Source organism: Topomyia yanbarensis, chromosome 2 (assembly GCF_030247195.1).
Source record: "Topomyia yanbarensis strain Yona2022 chromosome 2, ASM3024719v1, whole genome shotgun sequence".
In the NCBI taxonomy this organism is placed as follows: Eukaryota; Metazoa; Arthropoda; class Insecta; order Diptera; family Culicidae; genus Topomyia; species Topomyia yanbarensis.
The window spans coordinates 146,996,594-147,011,014 of record NC_080671.1 but is presented as its reverse complement, the minus strand read 5'-3'; the positions used below and the strand labels follow the sequence as shown (position 1 = coordinate 147,011,014).

At 41.6% G+C, this 14,421-nt stretch overlaps 1 protein-coding gene across 2 annotated transcripts in view; it reads right to left on the bottom strand.

The window, feature by feature from the left end:
• Positions 1–2,895: 2,895 nt before the first annotated feature.
• Positions 2,896–14,421, bottom strand: part of LOC131681667 (CCR4-NOT transcription complex subunit 1) — a 34,725-nt gene continuing 23,199 nt past the window's right edge. Inside the window, exons 5-12 of one of the 2 annotated variants that reach the window (XM_058962613.1) lie at positions 14,261–14,416; positions 6,484–7,113; positions 6,074–6,427; positions 5,459–6,016; positions 5,155–5,396; positions 4,879–5,092; positions 3,782–3,930; positions 2,896–3,706 (exon numbers count right to left, since the gene is read on the bottom strand). In XM_058962613.1, the coding sequence (XP_058818596.1) occupies positions 3,610–3,706; positions 3,782–3,930; positions 4,879–5,092; positions 5,155–5,396; positions 5,459–6,016; positions 6,074–6,427; positions 6,484–7,113; positions 14,261–14,416 (2,400 nt within the window). In that variant the 3' untranslated portion in view covers positions 2,896–3,609. The remainder of the gene's footprint in view (positions 3,707–3,781; positions 3,931–4,878; positions 5,093–5,154; positions 5,397–5,458; positions 6,017–6,073; positions 6,428–6,483; positions 7,114–14,260; positions 14,417–14,421) is intronic. The other variant, XM_058962614.1, reaches the window with a different exon arrangement.

The following is a 14,421-nucleotide window of genomic DNA, read 5'->3' as shown; positions in this document are numbered from 1 at the left end:
GCCAGGAATCACTTGGCCTTGTACCCACTGCTCTTCCACCATCCTCGTGGTTATCTCTATTTATCACTGGCTTCACATGTGATATTTAGGTACGGAAAATTATTTCCTGAGCAGACTGAGATTGCCAGGTAATTAGTACACTTTCTGCACCAGGTATCATATCGCATTTGTAGATACACATATTAAGTGTATCTACTATACGATATGATGGCCGGAAGGATAGATAAGCAACCCGAGCTCCCCAAAAAGGGTTTATAACATGCCATATAAAGAAATAAGAAGCAAAGAGATTAACTAGAAATGTATAAATTGGCTGATATTATTTTTGGTATACATCAGTAGCGGAAAAGCAAACTAATAGAACTACAACAAAAACAGGATTTAATCATGCTATGCTGATCGAGAATGGATGATTCACGTGCGTCGGTAAACTAATTGTACCTTAATTAATCAATCCAATCTTCCCGAATGCATAGAATTGAATGTACACATTGAACACTGGATTTACCAACTATTCTATCGTATGCGCCATTTCTACATCCATTCCCTGATCCAGCTGTCACAAATCCTCAGACGAACACACACAGATAGACAAATGGCTAGCACATAACCATTGTACACTATAGTACTAAAAACTAACTAATAGGTTTCTACTTCTACCAGCCTTATTCTGCATTACGACTGAGAATGCGAACCACATTCGTTCGAAAAAGCGATACGTCGTAATGCAGAATAAGGCTTTACGGTTGTACGACTTTCCCCCGAAAACCATTCCCCAGAAACTAAAACACCGAAGTTTTTCCCCCAGAAAGAACCATTCTCCAAAAAACCATTCCATCGAAAGTACCAATTACCAGAAAACCTTTTCCCAGAAGGTATTTTTGCCCAGAAAACCGTTACCCAGCATGAACAAATACCCAGAAGCTCATACCGCAGAAAAAACCATTTCCCAGAAATTGAGGTATTTTAACTGAAGATCATTTTTTTAGTATTAATATTCAGGTTTGGTTTTGCAATATAAGAGCTATTGATAAAATCATATCTTTTAATGTTGTACCATCTTCCTGGTCGGCAATTAAAACTTCTTTTAATTTTGTGTCTCCTGCATGTTTTTTACAGCGACGCCGGTTTATCATATCTCCTTGTAGATATCGCATATATTCCGCCGACGTTGACTGGTCTTCCTCTTTGAATTCTTTCACAACCGCATAAAATTTATGGTCACTGGTACCTTTTAAGCGTGCACTTTATTTGTTGTGATACCCTTCTATTGCGTTTGAGGTTCTGGGTATGTCATTGAGGGTGTTGTATCGCATAATTCAGGGGAAAATCTAGCCTGTGCCTGTGCGCAGTGTTTTCCAACCGTTCGCTTCCCAAAACGTATATTTTTCGATGTAATCGAAGTACGGGGCCATTTGATCCGGAGTTTAAGCACGAACAATACCCAAGCCTTCAGGCACATCTTGAGGCTTCAAAAAGTCCAAAGCCTGGGTTTGTCTGAAAGAGATCTGCATTTGCACGCTTTTCAAATAAATTCCAGATAATCCCAATTTTTGAATCCGTTTCCACCAATTTTTCGTTAGGTGGAAAAAGCAACCATATCGCACAGAATTGGGAACAATCCGTGCGATGGCGTTTATCTCATCGTTTTCGAAATCTGTCAATAAAATCGACGGATTAATTGTAATATTGTTGTTAGCTGTTATGGTTTTCATCAGTTTTAGAGCTTTTTTGTAATTGGATTTCGATTTATCTAGAAGGAGTATGTGTACTAAGGGCAAGAACGTTCGTTCAATGCTCAATGTTCCGATTGACCCGTGGATGACAATTTATGTAGCAGATGAATCAATAAGGGCATGAGCTGTGATCTACTCGCATGCCCGGTTTATTCGAACATACGAGTTGACTCCTTCTTTTAAACATGAGCAGCTCTTTGAATATGTATGCCAAATAGCCCTCGGAATGAAACTTGTTATCCACTCGTCTGACCGGTTTTCTCAAACATAGGGGTTGATTTATTCTTTCCAGCACACTATGGAATAGCTGGAGCAAAAAGTTGGATAAAATAGGTAAAAAATATACGAACTATCATATTAAAGATTTTTTATAACATTCTTCGATGTTTGTTGCATCATGTACCATCGAAATTTCAAAGAGGGCCTCTACTCTCGAGGCTTAAAATTGAGGTGTTTTTGGGAATAAATTGCGAAAGACCCATTAAAACGTTTATATTTAAGCAGAATGCGTAAATATTAAAAAAAAATTCTGTGATTAGCGAACTTATAACAAGTATTTAAGTACACACGATCTAAATGTAACGAATTGTTTATTGAGACAATAGAAGAAAAAAATTTTCGGCAGAATAATTTTCTGGGATTTGGTGCTTTCTTCGGAACAGTTTTCTGTGTTCTGGTTCTTTCTGGGTGAAAGTTTTCTGGGAATTAGTTTTCTGGGAATTGGTACTTTCTGGAATATGTGTTTCTGGGGAAAAAGCTTCGACATTTTTTCTTCAGGGGAAGGGATTTCGGGGGAATGTTATACAATCGAATTTTAATCAAAATCACAAAATATGCGTGATCATCACCGAACCTCACCTGAAGCCGGAAGTGAACATCTATGTACCAGGCTTCCGGCTTTGGAGGCTCGACCAATCGACAGTGCTGCAGGAGGGAGTACCTTAATCGTAAAACTCGGTGTAAAATAGAATAGTAAAATACATGGTACCAGCCAATCTAAATTTTCCCAAGAATTGTTCCTTTCATAGCATTCATCAGAAACTCTTCGTTAGTCAAACAATTCCTTGATTTAGCACGATCAGGCAAACGATCGTAACCTATCTAGTGTAAGCGTTCGACATATTTAGATTGGGGATTAGTTCGATACCATCAAATGACATTTTTCATTTTGTTGCTGTTTATTTATTTTTAAATTACTATAGTTACAGTATGAATTATCGATAATGGTCATATACTAACATCTAAGCCACTAAGACACAAATAATTGTTTCTTCCCGTTGAGTTTCTTTTCATATTCATCGTTTGAATAAAGCACATTAATTTGTGACATTCATTACGGAGTTTTGAACCCTTCTGCGATTACATCACTATCAAACGGGACATGCGTGTTTCAATACGCGATTATACTGTGCACTGTTTTATGTTGCTTTATTTGTTGGACCACTCGGTATATACTTACTATGTAAAGTGCAGTTCAGGGCAGTAAAGAAATTAATATAATACAAGCGTTTGCCCAATATGTTTCAATAAAAAATAAAACATTACAAAACGATGAATATTATGTACAGGACAATTATGGAGAAAAATGTGTGTTGCAGTTTAAAAGAACAGAAAATTAAGGTAATCGAAACAATCTCTTCTTAAATTCATAAAACAATCATTCACTATTTTTTGTTAGTTACAAAACACTGAAATATTCTCAATAAACGTTGTAACACACGCCTTTTGACTTTTACCGTCACGATAACAACCGATGTTTCAGTTCATCCTCATCAACTATATTCAAAACCAAATTCAGCCCTTTTCACTTATCGTTAAAACTAGTGCTATCGTTTCATTTTAATGCAAAATCACACACACTTTGCGGCAATTTCTAATTGCATTCCGCAATTTCCGACTCCACATTCGGCATCTGCTGTTGACTCTTCGATTTGACAACCATGCACGAATTGGCCACCGATTCGAATAATCTGTGAACGAAAAAAACGAAGCCGAAACAAAACAAAATTAAATCTAGTCCACTTTTAAAACTCATAAAAACATACTTTTCGATTTCCGGTGCACAGTGCACGAAATCGTGATCCCAGAACTTATACGCCGGATTTTTGATCAGCTCGATAAATGTTATCAGAAGGCCCCACGGGTGTGGACGGTTCACAATCAGTCGTTCCAGCAGAACGCGAGTAATTTGTTCCTAGAAAGGGAGAATAGCAGTTTTAACAAGGCACAAGAAGAAAGAGATGAAAGGTGTACTGGTAGCAGCTACTTTAAAAAATTCAATCTATTCGTAATTGAAATACTATGTGCGTCTATTTTGGATGCCCATATCGTGTCAGTTTATATTTTTTGTATGTGCGCTAAAAAACCGGAAAGCACCAAAATCGCGTTGATAGTGTTTCTACGTAATGTCATGTCCACGTTAATCAAACTCAATTAAAGGAAAGAATAGGCGGCGATTCGTGTTAAGAAGTATCGTATCTGAATTTATTGGGAAGAATGCTCCTAAACAATTTCCCGACATAGTACTATGCTAGAATGACTCCAAAAAGCTATTGTTCAAAGTTCGATTGTTCGGATTACAGAATGAACATTATTTTTTCTGCCAACACCCGACAAGATGAGAAATACAGGAATTATTCCAGCTTAAAATTTTACCTTCATGCCAAATCATTTTAATTCGAAGCACTATTATATGACTATTAGGAGCATTCTAACAACGTACCTCTTTCGGCAGTTGTTGAGAATCTGAGCTTTTAAACCGAAAATGGATGCAAAAAAGCAGGTAAACATTAATTTTTATAAACATTCAAAATACAATGCGGGATACCGCAATTGAACCCAAATTATGCACAGCTAGTTACGACCCTTCATTGAACCCAATAAGATTTGTTCTAGCTTGATGTGGTCACGTTAACATTTTCCATACAGCAGCCCTTACCAATATACAATTTTAACGATACTAGATGCACCGAATATTCGGTCGACCGAATATTCGGGCCGAATACCGGCCGATTTTGATTTAAGCCGAATATACGGTACGCCGAATAATTAAACATTAAATATTCGGTATCTGTGCATCTCTAAACGATACCACGTCAAAACAGCAACATTCAGCACTAACCCATCATGATGATAATCTTACCTGAATCGCCTCGGAGTTGGCCTCCACAAAGAGATACAGTATCGCGCAGCTAAAGTAATGCGTATGACTGTTCGGATATCGCAACTGGTTAGCAATTGCATTCAAGAACAGATATCGACCCTCGTTATCTAGATCCACCGCAAGATTCTGGAAAATGTCCATATGGGCGCTGTGCACAATAGTTGCCATCGTGGGACCCAGATTCTTCGAACTGCTTGGGATAGAAAAAGTTTTAAAACTATGCCCCATTCAGGTGGATGTAATGTTTCAATTTACCGAATATGGGCGATTGCCTGCGTTCCTACGTACAACACCAGAGCGTTCATCAGCGGGATGTTGTACCGGGAACCGGGCTCGTTGGAAATTTGTAAATTACTACGCAATTCCGAGAGGAACGTCACCGGTGAACGTGCCTTCAGATACGAATCCAGATCTTTTTTAAAACTGTTGGGAGTTATTGCAGCGGCATAGTTGGTGAAAATTCGAGGTGCTCCACCGATGTCGGTCAACATATCAACCTGAAGAAAGCAAACGCTTAAGTGAAAGCGAATCGTGATTAAAGTTAGTAAACAGTACATACCTTCAAATTCGGTGTGAATGGATCCGGTAGACGCATGTTCCTAGGATACGCCGACAGGATCAGATTCCTCATCTGGATACAGTTCGGAGGAATAACATCGCAAAATCCAAAATGATAATCGCACAGAAACTCGGGGAAATCATGCAACAACACTAGCAATACTCGCAATGTTCCTTTATAAAGATGCTGAACCGGCTTGGCAAGTTCTGCATTACGGAGGAACGGAGCGAGATATTTAAACAGATCAATCAGCAGTTGTGAATACATGGACCATCCCTTCTGTTGAGGAATCGAAGCCAGAATGCGACCGATAAAAACACGGTGCGAGATGAGTTCCAACCAGGAGTAGCAGAACCCTGGTGCTAGCGATGGTCTTAGAATGTGGAACGTGTGACAGAAAGCTGTAATTACACTGAGGCTGATATTTTCCAGTACTGGATCATGCGCACTTAGCTCGAGGAACAGCATTATGAAGATTCGGTGGTAGCCCAGCTGTTGGAAAGCTGTACCATGCACTTCCTGATCTTGCAGCAGAATTCCTACTACAATTCCCAACACCTAGATAGATAACAAATGATTAGTTTATTCTTTAAATACTGCAATGAAAATATTTACCTTATTCAGTAGATTGAGCTTAGTACTCGAATTGCCACTCTCTCCGGAGTGCTTCACAAGCAAAGCAATCAAGCGCACGTAAGCGTCAATCCATTGGAATATTTTCGATTTCGAGCTTGGATCGTTCATGTTCCGATAAGTCAAATCAATGCAACATTGGGTTGCATGACGGAAAAATCTTGTAAGCGGTTCGTCACCCTTTAATATCCCGTACACATTCATTTTGTTCACGAAGATACTGAAAGCCTTAATTGGATCTCGGCCGGCAGCCTGAGTGTGATAGATGGTAATCCAATCCTTCAACAGATACTCCGTTCGATCGGCGAAACCTGGTGGGTCTTCGATATCGGTAGCCTAAAAACAGTGGAAATTGATTATGCTGAACACATACCTGGCACAGTAATACCAACCCTAGCCTGAATGATGCCTGAGTGGATGTACGACGTCGGTCCAGCGAGTGCACGATCCACCAAGAACGTGTTGGGGTCATGGTTCGAGCGAAGCATTTCAATTAAATGTGCCAAACCTTCAGGAGCTCTTGAATGAACGGCCAATCTAGCCAGCAGATCAATCGTGTTCAACAGATCGTTTTCCGTAATAACCGAGTTGGGGCGTTCGTCGATGAAGTAGGTTTGTACCAGTTGCATAGCAAACACAACTGCCACATAGTTATTTCCGTTGTCCATAAGCTGCATCAGCATCATGTCGTACTGGGGCATGTTGACAAAATTTGATGAAATCAACAGGTCAACAGCTTCCACGTTGTAACGAACGTCTTCGCGACATTCGAGCATGTAACGAGTGATCGCCTTATTAGTCCAAACTGGCCCGAATGCACGTGGGTCCTGTAGCAACCGCATCACCCGAAGATGAATGTCTCTGTATAGTTTGATCTGATCGATATGGTCGGGAATGTTCATCAGACCTTCCATTATACCTTCGACGGCTTTGTTCAGCAGGTTACAAGCGGTTAGGTTTTCCCGGGACCGACGCGAAATGATCAGACACTCCAGCAGTGTGTGCATATTGTTGACGTGTACCTAAAAAGTTGGAATTGATCGTTAGTAAGCCAATATAAATCACTGTGTATGTTATTGTAGAAGATGAACAAAAATATCTGGGTTATTCTACGTCAGATGTACAACCCATTTTCAAATTTTTTCGATGAGTTGTTCACACACTCTCTAGTTTTTTTGTCTTTTCAATGATACTTTTTGTTCAGGTTATGACGCCAACGACGCCAGCTGAAATGTGCGCAGACAAACTGAAAATTATCGTGGAGGATCTTTTCCCAAAGCACGACCCAACCTATGGTCGCCTAAACCCTACGTTAATGCAGACGGTAGAAATGTGATGCGATCCTTATGGTGGCAAAAGGGCTAAAAGCTAAGAAAGGTCCGGTCCGTATCCCCAACGTGGCACTGAAAACCGCAATCCTGGCGTTTCAACACGTATTCAGGATAGTACTACAGAAATGCCTAGGCAAAGGATACTTTGCGGATAAATAGAAAATCCAGAAGTTTGTGTTACCCCAGCATCGTATCGATCTATATGCCTGCTGAATACTCTTGGTAAACTTCTGGAAAAGGTCATATTCAACAGGCTGACCAACTACGCTGAAAGTGAGTGAGAACGAACTATCGCAGAGGCATTTCGGATTCCAGAAAGGGATCTCGACAATGGACACCATCCACACAGTCATCGCGAGCACGGAGAGAGCATCGCAGCAAAGGAGAAGGGGTACTGCGCCATCATAATGATCGACATGAAGAACACGTTCAACAGCGCCAGCTGGGTGGCTATTACCGTAGAGCTGTAAAGAATGCGGGTCCCGGATTATTTCTGCAAGATTTTGAAGTTACTTTCAGAACTGGCCTACGAGACGAACATAGGGCAGATGTCAATTAATCAGCTCCATACTGGGGGCTCCCTGGAATACAATGTACAACGGCATGTTAACACTGGAACTGACCACGGGAGTTGAGATCCCTTGAGGAAGTGGAGATGTTGACCTCAGAGACAATAGGTACCGTGAAGACCTGGATGGCTGATGTCAAGTTACAGCTGACTCACCACAAAACGGGGGTAGTGCTCGTCAGCAACCGAAAAAAAATCCAGCGTCGGTGGACACTCAATTCATTCGAAGCGTATGCTACAGCACCCGAGTGTGATGATCGAAGATCGGATAAATTAAAACAGTCATGACGGCTACGAGGACCAACTAACGCATTGGCAAGGATCATGCCGAACATCAGGGGAGCGAGATGCAGACACCGGAACACGTAGTCTTCAAATGTCTTAGGTTCAAAGAATTTCGAAGAGGTAAGCCCGGCGTGATCATCGAAGAGATGTGCCACGATGAGCATATCTGGGCTGCTGTCAACAAAATAGTAACTGTAGGGGAAGTCGCGAAGGGACCTACAAAGTAGTGCTGCTGACTAGAAAGCCGCCGTGAAGCAACGATATGGGTTCAGGAGTAATTCCGCCGCGGGGGAACTATTCGCTGGAGTAGACCCTGCCGGATAGCTCGTGAGTAGGCTAAACCATCGCCGGGGACTAGTGCTCGTAGATCGCGTCGAACAGCCTACAGTGGGTCGTTGGGGTCGCAGTGAACCGGGAGTTACGCTCGGCACCTACTGGCAGGCCTGTTGAGTAGACTAGGTCCACCGCCAAGGACTAGATCAAGCAGATCGGGATGAAGCGGGAAGCTTAAGGGTCACGATAACGAGCAACGGCATCGCGAGAAATCCATCACCGGAGAATTTACAAAGGGTAGATTCATTGTCGTGGACTATTAGACTACATCCTGATAAAACTGGAAGTAATTGGCTCACGAAACAGACATCGGTACCGAGAGGTAGTCTGCCGCCAAGTAACTCTCAGTCGGTGTAGGATAGTTTCACCGCCGGAGAATATCTGAATAGATCGCGATAAAGCTGGAAACTAAATGGTTCAAGGAACCGGGTACCGGTTTTGGAAGAAATTCCTCCGCCGAGGAACTCTCAGTCAAGGTAGCGTACGTTCACCGGCGCTCGGAACTTAATGGCTCACGGGAAATGGCGCTAGATTGCTCAAGGGATCAGGAGCTATACGGCTCACTGAGACGAGAGCTAGTTGGCGGCGTTATAGATGAAGACGGAAAGCAAGAGAAGCGTCGAGAGTTAAATGGCTCAATGATCAATCAAATTAGGTTTCGACCTGCGGAAAACTCATGAGCAAAAGGAAAAGGTGAGACGAAAGCGCAGCAAGTCCCCCCGAGATAATACCTTTATATAGTTCCGTGGGGAAGAAGGACGACAAAAGGAGTAAGATGTATTTTAGTAATTAGGCACGCAAGTGGGTCACACACAATGGCAGTACAGTACAAGCCAGACTTTTGAAACTTTTTAAACCGTACTGTAAATATATTCCTTGTTTGGACGTGAGTCGTTGTTTTTTCCTTTCTTGAGGATTTTTTATGAATGTGTCCACTAGAAAACAGACAGAGAAAGAATGACCGGAACGGTGAGAATGAAGAAATGGTGAAAACTCACCTTTATTCGAAACACTGAGAAAAGATATGTCCTCAAGCAGGAATCTAACCTGCGATCTCCCAGTCTCTAGTTGGGTGCGTTAACCACTCCGCCATCGAGGAACTGTGATGATGCCATCACACGTTCCCAACAGTTTTTGTGATCACCGCTGCAGCCTCCAATATCTCCTAATTGACTCATCGACCCCCAATGTCTCCTATAAGCAGATAGTCACATCTCCCTCTAACCGATCGGGCCAAATCTCCCTCGTTATCTATTTATAGGTCCAGTGGACTGCGCTCAAGGCTTGAGATATTTATTATCACTGTTTGCCCCAGTTCCCAACTCAGTGTAAAGACACATGGAAGCAGCTAGGAGTTCAGGTACCACCATCACCCCCTCCCCCCGCAGACCTACTATGAGTTGGGGAGTCATGCTTAGCGGTAGATGGGATTGGACATTACGCTATGTTAAACCTCCATAAAAACCTATATAAATCCAAAGGCTGCTCTGTCGAAGCACGTTCGCGGCGCTCTTGCCAAGATTTAAAATTTTAGCATCAGGCCCAACATTCGGATCGATACCAGTTAGATCCTAATTATGATATACTAACGGTAGAACACGGAAGTAAACAAGGATTTCATCAAAATTGAACCACGGACTAATAGCCACGCTATTCCACTACCCTAGTACGGATGGGTGATATCTCCCTGAATCGGCGAGTGAAGTAACGGTACTGGCTGCCCCTGTCCTGTTAAAAGTTTGGTTTGATCTCCAAGTACATCCGAAGCCCAACACCCTAGCCGGTGGAAGTAGGCTCAGTTGAACGTTCCTGACTAGCGCCGATCGAACTCTAAACGCGGTACCCCATGAAGTACCGCGTCAATCACTGCTTGAAAAGCTAACCATGAGATCATATAAATGCTACTATTTACAACGGGGGTAGATAGCGACTTGAAGTTGAGACCCAACAAGTAAGGAAGAAGACAAAAACAACAAACATATAAAAATGCAAGTGTGTTGAATCCGTTCGCCAAACCTAGGCTGGCAAGGTCGCCTACCTAGCAAAACCACTACAAGTCGCAACAGCGGCAGCTGCGAGAAAAGCTCAGGGAGGCAATATCAAACACAAGCGACAATCCTATAGGACGTCAAGGAGAGCATTACTCAAGATGATCAGCAGTCTGGTTTGCCTAAAATGATGAAGCTAAAACTCGGAGAGCTCAACGAGTTCTTGAAAAGCAAGGGCGAAATGAACGAAGAAATCAGGAATCTACTGAATAGAATACCATCCACCGTAGTGGCCGCCGAATGCGACCAGATGGCGTTGATAAAGAGCTGAAAAAGCTCACGGAGGCAGCAAAAGCAAATGCCCATGAGATGCCGAAAGGTGACCGGTATTCCCGTTCTGTACAAAGTGTGAGGGACTCGAGCATTCCAAGACGGTAAGGATCTCGGAGTTATCATGGATTCGGGCACTAACGTTCAAACCATACATTTCATACATCGTGGATAAGGTATCCAGACGTCTTCCGAATAGCGAAAAACTTTAGGCACGTATATTATCAAAAATCGCTTTATTGCAGCTTGGTTCGCTCAACACTAGAATACTGTTGTGTTGTTTGGAACCCGTACCACCAGAACGAGGTTACCAGAATCGAGGCTGCCCAGCGCCGGTTCTTATGCTTTGCCCTTCGATATCTTCCTTGGCGAAATAGATTTTAGCTGTCGAGTTACGAAAACCGCTATCAGTTAACACAGTTGGACACTGTAGGTGTTCAGAGGGACTGCTCTCGAGCCCTGTTTATCGCGGATTAACTGTCTACCAGGATGGATTGCTTTACAATCCTCGGTCGCTTGGACGGCCCGCATTTGAGCTCTACGTAAAAACTCTCTCGCGTGATTACCTTTCAAGAGAACCAACTATGGTCGTCAGAGCGCTATTAACGGACTTCAGTGAAATTTCGGAAACTGCAAAAGCCTGGACAGATCTGTGCACAAAATGTGGCGAAAAGAAACATATTGATAGGGACAGCATAAAGCAACCGAAGTGCATGTTCTGCACAAAGGAGGACGGGAAGGACCACATGACGAAAGGTTTAATACTTATATTTTCTTACTGTCGATCAACAACCTGGATAACGGTAATTTGGCATAACTTCTTATTTTGCGTAACGTAACCCAACAAACAACGAAAGCTGAACGCGCTATTATAACGAGGGAATAAGCTGAACAGCAACTGTTCAAGCCATTATGCAGCTAAATTGTTTGTTGGGAAGTGATCACGCTGGAGGTCATTTGCCATGTTTTTATCTACAAGGACAGTTATAATTTTAGACTGCGAGAAGTAAGGTCATTCGGCACAATTTCGAGCTGAAGGCCCAAAATATTTAGTTTATTCGTCTTTACGCCACATTGCTTCAAGTCGTGTGCTGTCCAATATCACTATCGCTCCGACGAACCTAAATTAATTCATAGCCCCAATGTTTGAGTAATCCACGTATATGGATGGGGAATCCCATAGAACAAGGGACTGACTTACGATTATGGGCAGTAGAGCAGTGTAACAACCGATGATTCAATATATGTAAGTTCATTCAAAAAATCGTCGTTTGGAGAACATGGCGATATTCAGAAATGATAAAGTTAACTATCGTCAGGATCGAACTGTATATAATTCGAAAGAGCAGCTCATGGTATAAATAAGGATAAAAAGGATAATTTTAATTATTAAAACGTTGTATATTGGGATGGTCGAGAGGTACCCATAATTGACCGAGTAGATAGAGAAATCTTGCTGGTGAGGCGCGATATTTGCTGATTATTGTTGGATAACTCGACCTTAAGTTCAGCACAGACATCGTTCGTTTTCACAGCAATAGCCGTGATAGCCTACCCAAGAGAAGCAACGGTGTCACGAAAACGAGCAAATTTCATCAGCACGATACTTGCAATAAATTTAGATTTTTCACGAGAATTCTCAAGAATTACTTGTTGAGTTGTTTGCCACTCTACATATTGCAATATTTTTATGAAAGCCCAAGTACTTGATGAAGTCGTCGTCCGATTTGAACAATGGCCGCATGCAATTACCATAGTGCTCGCGAAATTGAGAATGCCAACAATCAAATTTAGAATTATTCACTGCAGTCGGCAGGGTTAAGTTGCGCCCTTCGCTTATTTTTTTTACAATACAATAGCAAACAGGAAACAATTTGAAACATCACATACTATATCAACGGTTCCATGAGGTAAAAAACAACTAATCGTAAATATACCGAACCAAAAAAGCGTTTAGCGTACGGACTATCAACATGTACGTTCAACCGAATCACAACATTTAACTTAAAACTTTCCTTAAGATTGTAAAACTTACATCCTTTAAGTTTAGGGTAAGGTGGGGCAAATCCCACCTAGTAAATGGTTTTGACTGTAACATGCTCATTTTACATAGGATCAAGTCATTTTATATACCAAATTATAGGTTAGACTTTTGGGCAACTTTCTACCTGTATTATTATACTCGCATCTTAAAAAAATTGAGATGCAAGCGTTTTACGAAAACGTTCATTTTTGCTGTTTTCAAAAATGTTGGGGTAAACCCGACCGCCCACGATTTTGATTGATTTAGTACAGATATTACCCAAATTTTATGGCTTTTCAATAATAAATCAATGAATGTTATGTTATTAAATTTTAAGATGAAGAAAATGAAATTCAAAGTCAATCTTGTAATGCCAGAATCACGAGCAGTAGCGCGTAAAGATATTCCCAATCAGAAATATCCTGTAGTCAATGATGCACAAAAATCAAATCAAAGTTGTAAAAGCACACTTACTGTCGGTTGAGCATCTCAATTTAGACTAATAAAATGCTGTCATACCACCATTATGATTATTTTCGATGCTCTACACGACAACATTGATATTAGTTCGCGCAGTGCTTCCGATTTTCGATAACAGAGGGGGTCGGGTTTACCCAAGAGTCGGATTTGCCTCACCTTATCCTACAGGATATTCCGGAAGCTTGTGAAACTTGTTTGCTTGTTGGTTCTTCTTAAAACTTCCCTGAATGACGAACAGGGTTTTTAAATCTGTATATTCCTGTTTCAGTGTTCTCTACTGTTTGGTAAAAGTCGAGTTTAGGCGGAGTTACTACGAATCGCTCAAGTCTACCAACATGTCTCACGGCATAGGGAGTCCATAAAAATTTCTTCAAAATACTAAGGATTATCTGAGTTTTGGAAAACTTTTCCAATTTGCACAATATTACTGGATTCTGAGCAACATTATTGAATCGTCGCTCCTGGAAGCTCAGCGCACATAGACAAAAACCCCACAAAAATCCACATTTGGAGCGCTGTCCTGAATAATGCAGAAGAATCTTAGGACCATACATAAAGCATACAGAATTTTTGTATTCATTGCATTAAAAAAATCTGAATTCCATACAACTTATTTGAAATTTGACTGTTTTTATTAATGTGACTTTAAAATAATTTTTTTCGTCGCGTATGAAATTTGGCATTATTCGCTTTGAGCTCACCATCGGCGCTCATGTTAAAATTTACCGACCGTGGCGGCGCACTTGTCTATTCAAGAGCAAGTTCAATTTGGTAAAATTTACCCAAAACTACATATTCCCTGGCAGAAATTTTGATAAGAAAACGACTCACCTGCAACTGTGGCATATTGACCGCACTATTCAGGAACGCTTCCATCTTGCTCGCTAGTTCATCATACAGCACACCAATCTCATCTGGAGTTACAGCGGCAACAGCGGCGGCTGCAGCTGCGAACTGCGGAACCTGTTGCTGCTGTGGAATCGGATCCTAAT